This window comes from Botrytis porri, assembly GCF_014898465.1.
Source record: "Botrytis porri strain MUCL 3234 chromosome Unknown BPOR_027, whole genome shotgun sequence".
Classification (NCBI taxonomy): domain Eukaryota; kingdom Fungi; phylum Ascomycota; class Leotiomycetes; order Helotiales; family Sclerotiniaceae; genus Botrytis; species Botrytis porri.
Window position 1 is genome coordinate 201,279 of NW_024066101.1, and position 13,642 is coordinate 214,920.

The 13,642-nt window shown below is 32.1% G+C and overlaps 2 protein-coding genes across 2 annotated transcripts; both read left to right on the forward strand.

The window, feature by feature from the left end:
• Positions 1-2,215: 2,215 nt before the first annotated feature.
• On the forward strand, positions 2,216-3,226 carry EAF01_011950 (uncharacterized protein; the record flags this gene model as incomplete). Its single annotated transcript, XM_038920208.1, has 1 exon — positions 2,216-3,226. One exon carries the CDS (start codon positions 2,216-2,218, stop codon positions 3,224-3,226), a length of 1,011 nt encoding a protein of 336 aa, XP_038764350.1.
• A 4,312-nt stretch (positions 3,227-7,538) lies between these two features.
• On the forward strand, positions 7,539-11,774 carry EAF01_011951 (uncharacterized protein; the record flags this gene model as incomplete). The annotated part of the gene is made up of 1 exon (XM_038920209.1): positions 7,539-11,774. One exon carries the CDS (start codon positions 7,539-7,541, stop codon positions 11,772-11,774), a length of 4,236 nt encoding a protein of 1,411 aa, XP_038764351.1.
• Positions 11,775-13,642: the final 1,868 nt, after the last annotated feature.

A 13,642-nucleotide genomic window follows, 5' to 3' on the forward strand; every position in this document is an offset into this window, starting at 1 on the left:
TTAAAATTTATTTTTATACTTTTAGAACCTCGATTATATTAGAATTAAAGAAAACCTATGTCGGGATAGAGATCATGTGACTGCGCTAGCGTTAGCGCTAGCGCCTTTCGATACTATAGTAAATACGTTTCGTAGTCCTAGCTTTTAGAATCTTAAGTAATATTACAATAGTATAAATCATAGTACTATATTAACTTTATTATCCTCATGATGATATTAATAGTCTATTAAATAATTTCATGATACGTTTTAACTCAATATTTCTAAGCATCTGTATTTTTCTATCTCTATTATATTTTCATGAAATTAAGATTTTGAAAGTTTATTATAATAGTTGATTTTATTTTAATACGTAACATGCGACATTATAATAAATCATTATCTTATATAATATTATTAGTAATAACAGTAATAATAATAGTAATAATTCTATTTTAAATTATATCACTTATTTAAATAGTATAATTATAGAATATAGATAGACTAAATCGATTAAGAATTTACTACTACTAATTATAGAATAGTATTCTTTATAAGAAGGAAGAGTTAAACAAATAAATATAATCTCTTTTAACTTATATATTTTATATATACATCTCAGAAAGTCTATTCATTGAATTTATTAATCGATTTCTTAATAACTTAACTTATAAGATACTCGAATATATAAGAAATACGAATAAGTACTTTTATATTAAAATTTTAATATAAAGATATTTAGAGCGACTTTTTATAGCTCTATATGTCACGATATACACGTGATCGCGTCCGATCGGGCTAGTACGACACTAAGCTTCGAGCCGATCGCATATATAGCTCTGTAGCACACTATCTTTAGTTCTATAGCTTTTAATTCTAAGGTTGATCTTTAAACGTGTGTTAGGTTCGTCACACTATAAATACTAGAGATGAAGTTTAAATATTTCGAAGTATAATATAATTAATATCAATATTTAATATAATAAAATATTATAAAGACATGAGAATATTTAATAAAGATAATAAAGTTTCTTTTAAATTTTTGTCTTGAATTAACAAAAATTACTATGAGAATTTTTAAAATCGTATCAATTCAAGAAGAAAATACTTAATAGTTTTCTTTTAACTTTCATACTATACTTTTATTCTATATTAAATCTAGATTATCTTTAATATTTACAGAGTTATAAGAACTTCTTATGAGTACTTTTATATTATAAAAATTAATCTAAAGATATCTATTCGAGTTCTCTATATGTTTGAGTACTTTATAATTAAGTTACATTACAATATAATCTATTTAAAAAATGTATAAGATATAGGGATGCTGATTATTCGTTCAATTAACGGTCTGAAATTCTAGAATTTTCCTTATAAACTTCCCCAGCTATTGGGGCAGAAATCCTAGAGTGGTGAGACTCAATTCAAATCCTTTTTAGTACTGTATACGGAGGTTTATACCGCCTTCGTAAGCTATGATCAATTTGTGCAGACAGAATGATTCTATTGGTTGTAAAACAAAAGCGGTGTAACGCAACTTAATTCATATTCCTGCTAACGTTACGTATAAGTTAATAAATAATCTCGATCCTATATCTTCACCTCTCAAAAGTTCTAGCACAGAAAGGGGAAGCTAACCAGTGGAACATCGAAATTTCATAACATTCATTCTTCAAAGGAAATGACCAGTCAGGGAAGCACAAACAAGAAACTTGGATCGTTTACGTCAATACAGAAGGTCTTCTGCACGAAGTACTTCGTACATTTCCCACTTATCTAGCCTTCGATGTCTGTCTGAACAAACCACATTTCAATCATTACAGGAGAAAAAGGATAAACTGGATTGATTTGTTGATTAGTACCCTACATGAAGTGAAGTATTCTAGTACCCCTCCATATTGACGCTAAAGTTTGATTTTTTGAGCATATACGGAGTTTTTTGTTCTAATGGTTAGCGTTCCATTGCGTATTCCGTATTTTGGGTAACCTGTCGATGGCTTCGTATAGCAGTTAATATCGGCTTCCTGCAGTCCCCAGAAAAGTGGAAATGACAAGATTTTATGGATACTATGATGTTCGCTGGTCTTCGAAGGGCCGTAGAATCTCCACGGCAGTTGTGACACAGCCCACGAATTTTTCCTACTTAGACCTATAAAACCCAGCAATGTTAGGACGGTAGTAACTCATCACTTACATCGAGTATTAAGTGACGGAAAGCATTTCATCAAGCAAAACCATGAAGACCACATCACTCATCCTAGCGCTTCTCGCCGCTGCTGAAGCCGTCAACATCCCCAGCACTGGAACTACCTCGCTGAGGGAGGAAGCGGCCAGGAAAGATCTTCTAATCGGGTCCGGGGCGATCAATCCGACTTACCTCGATGATCCCCAGTTCGCAGCCGTCCTCGCCCTGCAGTTCAACAGCCTTTCTCCCCAGAACGAAGGGAAATGGTCATCCTTCAACCCGGCCGCTGGCCAATATAACTGGACCTCGCTCGACCGCCTCGTTGATTTCGCGGAAAAGAATGATATGGTGGTCAAGGGTCACGGACTTATCTCGGGCTGCTGTAACCCCGACTACGTGCTCAACATCACCGATCCCAAGGCCCTTCGTGCTGTAATGACAGCTCACTTCGAAGCGTTCATGCAACGCTACGACAGCAAGAGGGTAGATCGGTGGGACGTTGTGACCGAGCCCCTCGAAACAGAGGGTGGCGGCCTCCAAGCCAACTTCTTCTATAATGTACTTGGTTCCAGCTACATCGCAGATGCCTTCCACATTGCTCGAGCAGCTGGGCCAAACGCCAAGCTGTTCCTCAACGAGAATCTCGACGCGCTATTCCCTTCCAAGCGTCAGGAACTCTACGACCTGGTCTCCGGACTCGTGGCAGACGGCGTTCCAATCGACGGTGTTGCCTTAGAGACACATATAACCGAAATCGCCCCAAAGCCAGGCATGCTCACGGACATAGTCAACTCCTACAAGGCACTGGGACTGGAAGTGACAATCTCTGAAATGGATGTGCACACGCTCAACAACACACTCGAGACCGATATCTACGGCGCCGTTGTAAAGGAGGCTCTCGAAGCAGGGATCACCGACATTAGCTTTTGGGGCTTCACGGATAAGCACCTCTACACCTGGATACCGGGCGCAAAGCCATTGATGTTTACAGAAACTTACGAGCCCAAGACTGAGTTCTACGCAACTCACACGAGCCTAGCAAGCTTTGTCAACGCGTCTTAGGGATTTTGAGCACTGTCAAGTCCTTCGAGATTGTGCTTTACACAATGACCATCATAGCACCGATGAGTTAGCCTCGTCTTCAATAGGAAGTAACTCCTGGATAAAATCTTTATAGTTAATTCAACATTTCAATATAGAGTACTTAATATTCAAAGGGATTAAACTCGTTATAATGACATATATATTCTCGTGATCTGGAATCCCCTGCGTTTCAGGAATGAATTTTAAAAGTGATTTGTAACCCTAGGTAAGAATATTAGTATAACTGAATATAAGCTTAAGATATGAAAATAAAATTGAGAGTTTTTGAGCTTAAATTATAGATTAAGATGGGTTTAGAAGACTGAATCTCAAAGGTTAGTTCTAGAATAATAGTAATAGAATTAATATTCTAATAGTAGTAGAAGTATTGGGCAGACTTGGTAAGATGTGTATATACAATATGTATAGATAAAAGATTGTTTATTTCTGTCTACCCTCTTTGTATGAAAAGGGAATTGTTATATTTATATATGTGTACTACCCCCACTTACGTACTTTATGCGTATGTGGGGTAAAGCGTGACATGTAATGTCACGTTGTTGGTCACGTGTTCCGACAGCAAGACTTAGTGTAAATGAGTAGAACGATAATATGATTATAGAATAAGCCTTTGTATATATCATAGAAATGTTATTGTGAGAGTAACGTCTGGTGAAGGAGAGAGGAGAGAGGCTTTAAAAGGTGTATAATGTAATATTTAGAGGGTATAATAGAATGAGTAGGAACTAATTACTTTTTCTAAACTATATAATGAAGGACTATAACTACTAGCTGTAAGAAATGTCATGTGATCTGTACGTGATTTTCCGCACACTTTAATTACTTTAAGCTTATGAATTAATTGAATATGTAATATAATAATTAAATTAAGGTCAAATTATAAAAAGGAGCTTGATGGAATTGAATTCTCTTGCCTTCTCTAGGTTTTCCTTTAAGAATATCCTAGGTTTATATAGTTTATAATGATATTCTAGTACTTTCTATACTTTTAAGTTAAATTGATTTAAATTGAATCTTATAGAAATATTTATATTATAGAAAGAATTTATAATTAGTCAGCTTAGTCGATTTTATTAATAGTATTTTATATGATCTAATCTCATTTTGTTGTTTTATACATTAATTTAATAAGGAATATATTAGTATATTAATATAATAATATAAGTTTATGATGTTATAATTTTATAATAGTAGTAGTAAAGTCTTAATTAATTTAATCTATCTATAGCTAAGCTATACTAATTGTATAATATATCTATATATAGTTAATTAGATAAAGTAAATAGAAAAAAATAATAAAAACCTATTCTCTTTTAAAGCCTATTCGAGTCTATTATTATAAAATCTTATTATATTATAAAACCTTTAATCTTCTTATTTATTTTAACTCCTAACTATCTTCTACTTAATATTAATTATTTATTTGATATTAACTCTAAATTAGAGGTTTTAGAGTTCTATATATGCATATAATTATAATATAGAGCTTTGTACTTAAAACAATTATTAGTTTTATATTATAATTATAAGAATTGTAAATAATTATAATCTTATTGAATTCCTATTTAAAATTTAATTTAAATTATATCAAAAATCTTTAAATATTTCTATATAATTTTAAAAACAACTTTTGTAATACTTTAAGTATTTTATTTGTTTTAAGTATTAATTCAATATTAATTGTTAATATAATAGTTAATAATTCTTTTAAAAGTTAATAGGTTTTAGTAAGTAACTTTAATAATATCAAAATAATTAATACTTTTAAAAAGATTATTATTAATAAAATATTTAAGATTGTTTTATTAAACAAATATTAAAGAAATTGATAAGAACTCGATATCTTTTTATTATAATTTGAAATTTATTTTAAATTTAATTAAAATAAGTTTATTAAAAAGGAATTTAAGAGTATATAAACTATATTATATTTTAAAGGTAAGGTAGGAAAATAGATTTAGTTATATTTATATAATTATTTCGAGTATAATAATAAAGAATATATATAATTTATAAGAATTATTTTCAAAAGTTTCAAAGAATTCAAGATAAAGATTTATAGGATCTTTGAAAACTTTAATAAGTTAGAGGTAATAAAAGAAAAGATCTTTAATTTTAAATAAATAGAATTAGTATTAAAGTATATTATAAAGTTTTGAAAATATATAGGAATAATTAAATGGGATAGTATCGTTATTATAAATTATTATTATAAAGAATTTAAATTAGAAATACATTTGAAATTTGATAAAAAAGGGGAGAATAATGATTTAAACAAATTAATTAAAAGTTTTATTAATATTAATAATCATTTATATAAATATAAACAAATCTAATAATTATATAAATCTTAGATAAATTATAAGTAAAAAATATTATTATAAAAATAAAAATAAATTATATTATAATATATAAAAATATGGGGATTTTATAAAATTGAATATTATATATTATAAAAAGGAGAATAATAATTCAGAAAAGAAATAAAGATGAGAAAATAACTTATATTTTAAATATAAAAAGTAAGGTATTAAATAGTAGATTATTAAAATAAGAAAATAAAAGGTAAGAAGGATAACTTTAAGAATAAGTTTAATAAAAATCAATTTAATATTATCTTTATATTATAATTATATATTATTAATAGAATAGAATTAAATATATTATTAATAATTTATAAGGAAAAGTTTAAAAAGAATTTTGAAAATGATTTTGTTAGGCAGACTTGGTAAGGTGTATATATATAATATGTATAGGTAAAAGGATTGTTTGTTTTTGTTTATTATTTTTATATAAAAAGGGAATTATTATATCTATATATATGTATTACTTTTATTTATATACTTTATATATATATAGGATAAAGTATAATATGTAATATTATATTGTTAATTATATGTTTTGATATAGGCTTAACTTTCTTTTTTATATAAATAGAATTCGTACGAATCAGACTAACATTTAGAACTTATAATAAGCAGCTACCTTATCACTTAATCTAATCCCTGTTTTTTATAATAAATCAAATGAGTATAATAAACTTTGTTTTAAATTAATCAAATGTTGTATTAAAAAACCATTAAAATTATCGAAATCTAAATCATTTTATTATATATATATTCTTCGACTATATCAAATAATATACCTAAATCTAATATTATATTAATTCTTTTGAAATTATAAAAAATTCGAATTTAATTAATTATTTGAAATGTATATTAGTTTTTATTAAGATATAAGTAGTTTGTATTATTAATTACTCTATACTTATTATTAGTTTTGTATTATATATAATATATTAATATTTTCGTATAAATAGGATTCTTTAATTGTATAATATAGTAAATATAGTGACAAATCCAAATCCAAATCCTGTTCTTTTTATTAATAAGCAAGTTCTTGTATTATATTGTTACAATAATCTTCAACTCATTCTTTTAATAATATTGAATAATCCTGTTTTATATATATACAATCGAATTATATCTATACAAATTTGTATAATGTAAATATTATATATAAATGACTTGTTAATATAAAGTTATAGGATTCTTATTGAGGGTTTTTATAAGAAATATTATTATTATAGTTTTATACTCTTTTTGAATTGTTATTATATATAGGAATATTTTGATAATAATTATAGGAATTACAAATAAAAAGATTATAAGATTTGATATATACAATTCAATTATCCATATCCTTATATCACTAATAAATAATACCAACCTTCATTTCCTCCTTATACTTCTCCTAATTAAAATTCTACTCCTCCTTTATTAATCAATTTAAAAACTCCTAATACTCATAAACACTCTCTTTTACTTAATTCTAATTCTATTAAAAAATCATTTGTTATTAATTAATTCGTACATTCCTTTTATTATTACATAATCTTTATATTTTCTTTATATTTTTTTAATTTAGAATTATATTATTTATTAAAAACTTTTAAAAAAGGAAAAATAACTATAAAAAAAATAAAAAATATTATTAACTCCATTCCAAATTATCATTTGCATTTGTATAAAGATTTAATTAATATTTATACAAATATCTTATTTCATCTACCCTACCCCTTATGCGAGGGCCCTTTCATGGCATAAAAGGAGGGCACGGCCGTTATTTGTCTGGGAACATAACCCCAAGACCCCACACGACCCCCACATGATTTTATAAAAGGGATTTCACAAAAGGGGATTTCTTGGGTTCCTCATCCCCGCCTCCCATCCCGATCTTGCAACCGTAGAACGTCTCGTTGCCATTCCGCATGGCCTGCGACCTCGCATACAACTCTGACCACCAGGTTCTGATCTGCACACAGTGCCAGACGTGCATCGCTCCAGGGGCCCGAAGTATCGCGCAACACCTCCGAGCCGAACCCCACCGCCTGTCAGGTGATCTTTTGAAAGCTCAACTGAGCTACGCTCAATCGTTAAGTCTGAAGACGAAGCGTCAATTGCGAGAAGACAAACCTGCGCGTAGGGCTGCGCAGTTAGAGCATCTCAGAGTCTTCCACGGCTTTCAGTGTTTATCATGCGATCCATCCTTTTTAACCACTCACCTCCCACGAATGCGGGATCACATGGTGACTCATGGCCGGAAAGCGAGCGAGCACAAAGCGACCCCGCTATGGCAGGCATGCTTACTCCAAACGTACTTTACTGCACCGAGGTATGTTGATTACTTTGTGGTTGTTGCAAATCCTGGGCCCCATGGTGGAAATGGCGATGTGATCCCTTTAACCCGGTCGGAGAAGGATTCCATTGATCAGATTGAGCAAGATGCGTTGAATGTCAAAAAGGATCTCTTCAAGGCAGCTGGCGTCGTTCGGGACATTAAGGAATCTCGCTCCGAGAGGGTACCGTGGTTGCACGACGTCACCAAGTTCCCTTTTCACTTAGTTCATTTAAAAGACGAGGAGATTTGGGCTTCGTATAAGCTCCCATCGAAGAAGGAATTGGATGGAGATTACCTTGAAGCGGATGATCCTCAACTTGTTCGCATCCTCCATGCCGCCGAAGCTATGATGCGAGATGCCTATCAATTGTGCTCTGATACATCCCCCGATCGTAAGATGACTCAGCAGCGAGCTAACATCCTCAATGAATTTTATTCCGGAGCGAGTGGCAAGGCGGATGGGTTCCGATATCACAAGAATGCTTCGACGTTGGTCAAATACTTCCTGATCGGGAAACAACTCTTGGTATATTATTATCGAGTGGTGTATTCGGAGGATGGCTTTTTCACCGCCACGGAATCGGATCAATCATTACCACGTGATATTATCGAACCGACCTCAACCCAAATTCGTGCGATGGATGCTATCATGGAAGCCTTGAATATGGAAGATCCCGAAGAATCTGAATTAGCTTTGAAGCATGCTATTCGACGATTATATCTAGCCTTGATTTGTCACTCGATTGGAAGTGCACCGTTTAAATCACCGGTCTTGAGTTTTTGTGCTATGAAGAGTCGCATGATTTATGGGCGGGGATTGTGGGAAGAGCCAGGAAATTTTAATAGTTACCTGTCGGCTCTCACGTGGACGGCGCAACTGATCCTCTTTGGTTTTGTCTGTTTTCAAGAGCAAGAGGACGAAGATCAAATTCCCATTCTCCTCACCACGCTCTGCAAGAAGTTCTTTCAACAATTAGCCGAGACCCCCTTCGGTTACATTCTTCAGTGGCGTTTATATTTATTCAAGGTGAGTAAGGCTTCCATTGCTAAACACCAAGCTCGATGGTCTTTGGATCGACAGATTGTGGGGTATCGCGGGGTAGAAATATCCATGGAACAGATTTCGAACGTGGTGCTTTCGGAATTTCAACAAGCTCACTCTCTCCTGTACGATGAATTGTTATTTGGCATGCAAGATTTAATTTCGATGGTTTCGTGGCGGATGAAGGATGATCTGGATTCCGAGGATTTTGGGGATTCTTGGCTCTCCCACTCACACAATTCGGAATTTTTAGAAGGGGCAGATCTGAGGCTTTTTCGATACATCAAGACGAACACTAAATTGCACACCACTTTCTTCAAGGTTGATCAAGAGGGAGGGTTAATCTTGTGTTCGAAAGCTATGAAGATATATGAAGTGCAAGCTCAGGAATTCTTAAAGCGACTCTTGATCCTCTGTCACATTGCTCCTGGTCCACCTCTGCGAGAGCCCGAATTGCTTTCTATCACGTGGCGGAATATGGAACGACAGCGACATATTTATATTTGGGAAAAGTTGGTGATGATCTATACCCAATATCACAAAGGACAACAACAATCTGGTGCATACAAGAATAATATTCGATTTCTCCCGAAAGCTATTGGGAATTTATTACTTACTTATATTGCATATGTTATTCCCCTTCGACAAATCTTTCTTCGACAAGAAAATCCGACCGCTTTGATATCCCCGTACCTCTGGTCCAATCTTCAAGGGACTGTGTGGGTAGATGGAGTTATTTCGACTTGCTTACGGAAAGCATGTAAACGTGCTCAGGTTTCGATACTACACACTTCCAATTGGCGACAATTTGCTGCTTCCATCACGAAAGAGAAGTTTACTACGAGAGAACAAGCCAACTTTGATCTGGACCATACTCCTGGTGAATTTGTTGAAGATGAATCCGATTTGAGGGCGTTGGCCGAATTTAGCAATCACAGCTTTCAAACCTTCAATGTAGCTTACGCTGGAACGACCAATCTCACCATGAATACTATGTTGCATCGAGGCTTTCGGGCTTCGGCTAGTTGGCATTCCTTCTTTCGATTCGATTTCGTTCTGCAAGGGAAGCGAGCCTCGAGTCCATCGGATGCTCTAGTGTTGCGAGCCGCGAAACGAAGTCGATTTCGTCAGAGGCAAGGGTACTCGGAAGAGGATTTACTTCAAGTGGCTCAAAGATTATTCCCTTCTGTCACTTTTCAATTTCGTCAACCTGGTCAACGTCGTGGGGTGTTGACTACTTTTGGAACTACCTTTCACGAACAAGTCATCTTGATCTTGGGAACCGGCTCCGGCAAGACCTTAATTCCTATGCTCAGCGCTAGCCTTGCGGACGCTAGCACCACCATCATGATCATTCCTATGGTGGCCTTGCGGATTGACATGATCAAACGTTTTAATGCAGTTGGGATTCCCTCGGTCGTGTGGTCGGTGGAGTGTCGGGAAACCCCTCCATTGGTGATCGTATCGGCTGAAGCGGTTTGCAACGATAGCTTTTTGGAATACGCTCAAGGGCTAGTCTTTCGACAGAAATTGGATCGCATCATCATGGATGAGTGTCACCTTACCATTACTACGAGTGAGTATCGCTCTTGCATGACGCAAGTTGGGTGGTTCATTCGACAAATTCGTACTCAATCCATTTGGCTATCTGCCACCTTGCCTCCGGTGATGGAAGAATTATTCATCGAACAGAACAAATTGGTTTGCCCTCAAATCATTCGAGAGTCGACCAATCGATCTAACCTTCAATATCTTGTTAGTTATGGAGATGGAGTTGATTCTTTGATGGAGAAAGCGAGAGAGTTAATTGAAGTGTGTTGGCCCGATCCTAATATCTTTGATCAAAGTTGTGATAAGATTATTATCTACTGTCGCACTCGTGATGTTGCTGGCGCGGTAGCAGAATTGATGAATTGTCCTCTGTACACATCAGAATCCGGGACGGTTCGCGAGAAGGGGGAGATCATTCAACGGTGGCTCTCCAATCCTCAGCAACCCGTGATCGCTGCTACGTCCGCTCTCGGGATTGGATTTGATTACCCTCACATTCGATGGGTCATTCACCTCGATGCTCCAGAGCGGGTGACGGCTTTCTCTCAAGAATCCGGTCGGGCGGGACGCGATGGGAGGAAAGCTTCCTCCATCATCTTGTTAAATTCGACTTGGAGACCTCAACGTGATACCTTTCTTCCACCCGATCAAGCTACCATGCAACTCTACCTCACTCAACAATATTGCTCACGTGGCGTCCTCAGTCAATTCCTCGATCGGCCTTCGGATTGGCGTTGGTGCATGTCAAGTGATGAGGTCTGTCAAGTGTGTAGGGAACCTCATGAGGAACCTCGCCCCCCTCATTTGATATACACTTTAAATCCATCTACTATAGAAATTGAATCCACTGGCCCTCGAGAGATTCACACTCAAGATTTTCGACAGGATCAAATCCTCGATCGATACGAGCAGGATCTCCTAACCTTTCAGGATTCTTGTCTCTACTGTCGAATTCACCATCGTCGCTTCGATCACCTCTCTTCACAATGCTCTCGAAGATTTGATTGGATTAATGCTAAGGGGGAAGCTCTACAAGCGTGCCAATTTGACGAGAGAGATTGGATGCCACGATACATCGTGTGTTGGAATTGTTATCAACCACAAGATATCTGTCGAGTGGCCGATCCTGATCACGAAGAGAGCGAGTGTCGATTTCCGAACATGGTGATTCCCATTTGCGTGGCGGCATATAAGAGGGTGGGGGGGGGTGGCATGGCTCGAGAGGCATTTTGAACGAACGTGGGAAGATCTTCTTGCGTATATGATTTGGCTTGGGGAGAGGACTGATTTGGAGGGGAATGAATGGGTTTACGGGAATAAGGTTGCAGCTCTTATATTAAGGGAATTAGAATAGAGTAATGATAATAATAAGATAAGAATAAAATAATGAATAAAGGGTTCTAGTAATAAAGTAAGAGATCAGGGTTAAAGTTGGAAGAGATTTTTAAAATGATTAAGAACCGCTACGTATTTTAAAAAGGGTGAGGGTAAGGGTAAGGGTAAGGGTTAGGGTTAAGAGATAATAAGAAAGGAATTAGGGTTAATGAAATATTTAAAGAATGAAATAAGAGAATATATAAAAGTAAGATTTAAAATTAAAGAATAATATTAAAAAGATAATAAAAGAATTTTATAGAATAAGGAAATATAGATTTAGAAAAAAATTATTAAAAAAAATAGGGTTTAATAGAATTAAATAATTTTAAAAAAGAAAAGTAAAAAATTAAATTGAAATTAATAATTGGGTTAAGAATTAGGATTATTATTAAATTATTAAATTTAGAAGAATAAATTAGGATTTGAAATAATAAATATTGAATTGAAAATATAAAATGAGTTAGAGTATTTAATTAAAGATTATGAATATTATTAGGGTTATAAATTGGAATTAGGGATTTATTAAAGAATTAAAATTATTAATTTGTTAAAGGATTAGGGTTAAAAGTATATAATATAGAATATTAATTTAATAATTGAATTAAAGAGGATTGAAAAATAAATTTAATAAAAAAAGAAAAAGATTGAAAGATAAATATAATATAAAAATAAATTAAAGATATAAGATATTAAATATTGATTTAAATAAATAAAAAAGTATATTTAAAGAATGATATTATTAAAGGGTTAGGGTTATTAATTTTTAGGGTTAGAATTAAAATTAAAAAGTAATAAAAGAATGTATAAATATAATAAATAATAAAAGTAGGATTTAATTGAAAAAAGAAATAAGATTTATTATTTAATATAAATATAAAGATTTTATAAAAAGATTAAGATTAAGAATTTTATTTAATAAAAGATTTATTAATTATAATAATAAATAAAATTTTATAAAGAAGAAGAATAAATAATAAAAGTAAGGTTTAGGGTTTAATATAAAAATAAAATTTATTAATGAATAATAAGATTAAAATTATTAATATAAAATAAAAAGGGAATTATAAAAAAAAGAGAAAAAAAAAAGATTTAGAAGAAAATAATAATATTAATAATAAAAAAGATAAAAGATATTGATTTAAAAAAAAATAAAAAAGAAAAAAAAAATTAAATTAAATTAATTAGAATAATAATAATATATTTTTAAAAATGAATAAAATTTAAAAAGATAATTAATTAAAGGATTAGGGTTATTAATTTTTAGGGTTGGAATTATAAATTTTTGAAACGATTAGTATTAGAAATATATAATATAAAATATTATTTTAATGATTGGAGAAAAAGTATTAAAAAATAAAATAAGAAAAGATTTGAAAAATAAATATAATATATAGAAAATGAAAATTTAAAAAATTAAAAAATATAATATATTAGATATTAATTTAGATAAATAAAATAAAAATAGATATTTTAAAAATAATATTATTAATTGAAATAAAAATGAAATAAATGAAAATTAAAGAAATTAAATTAATTAAAATAATAATAAGATTTTTTATAGTGAAATTAAATTAAAGAAGATAATTAAAGGATTAGGATTATTAATTTATTATAAGATTAATATAAGAAATATGGGGTTATAAAATATTAATTTAATAATTGAAAAAAAGGGTATTAAAAGATAAATTTAATATTGAAAATTTAAATTTAAAAAAAAAAGATTG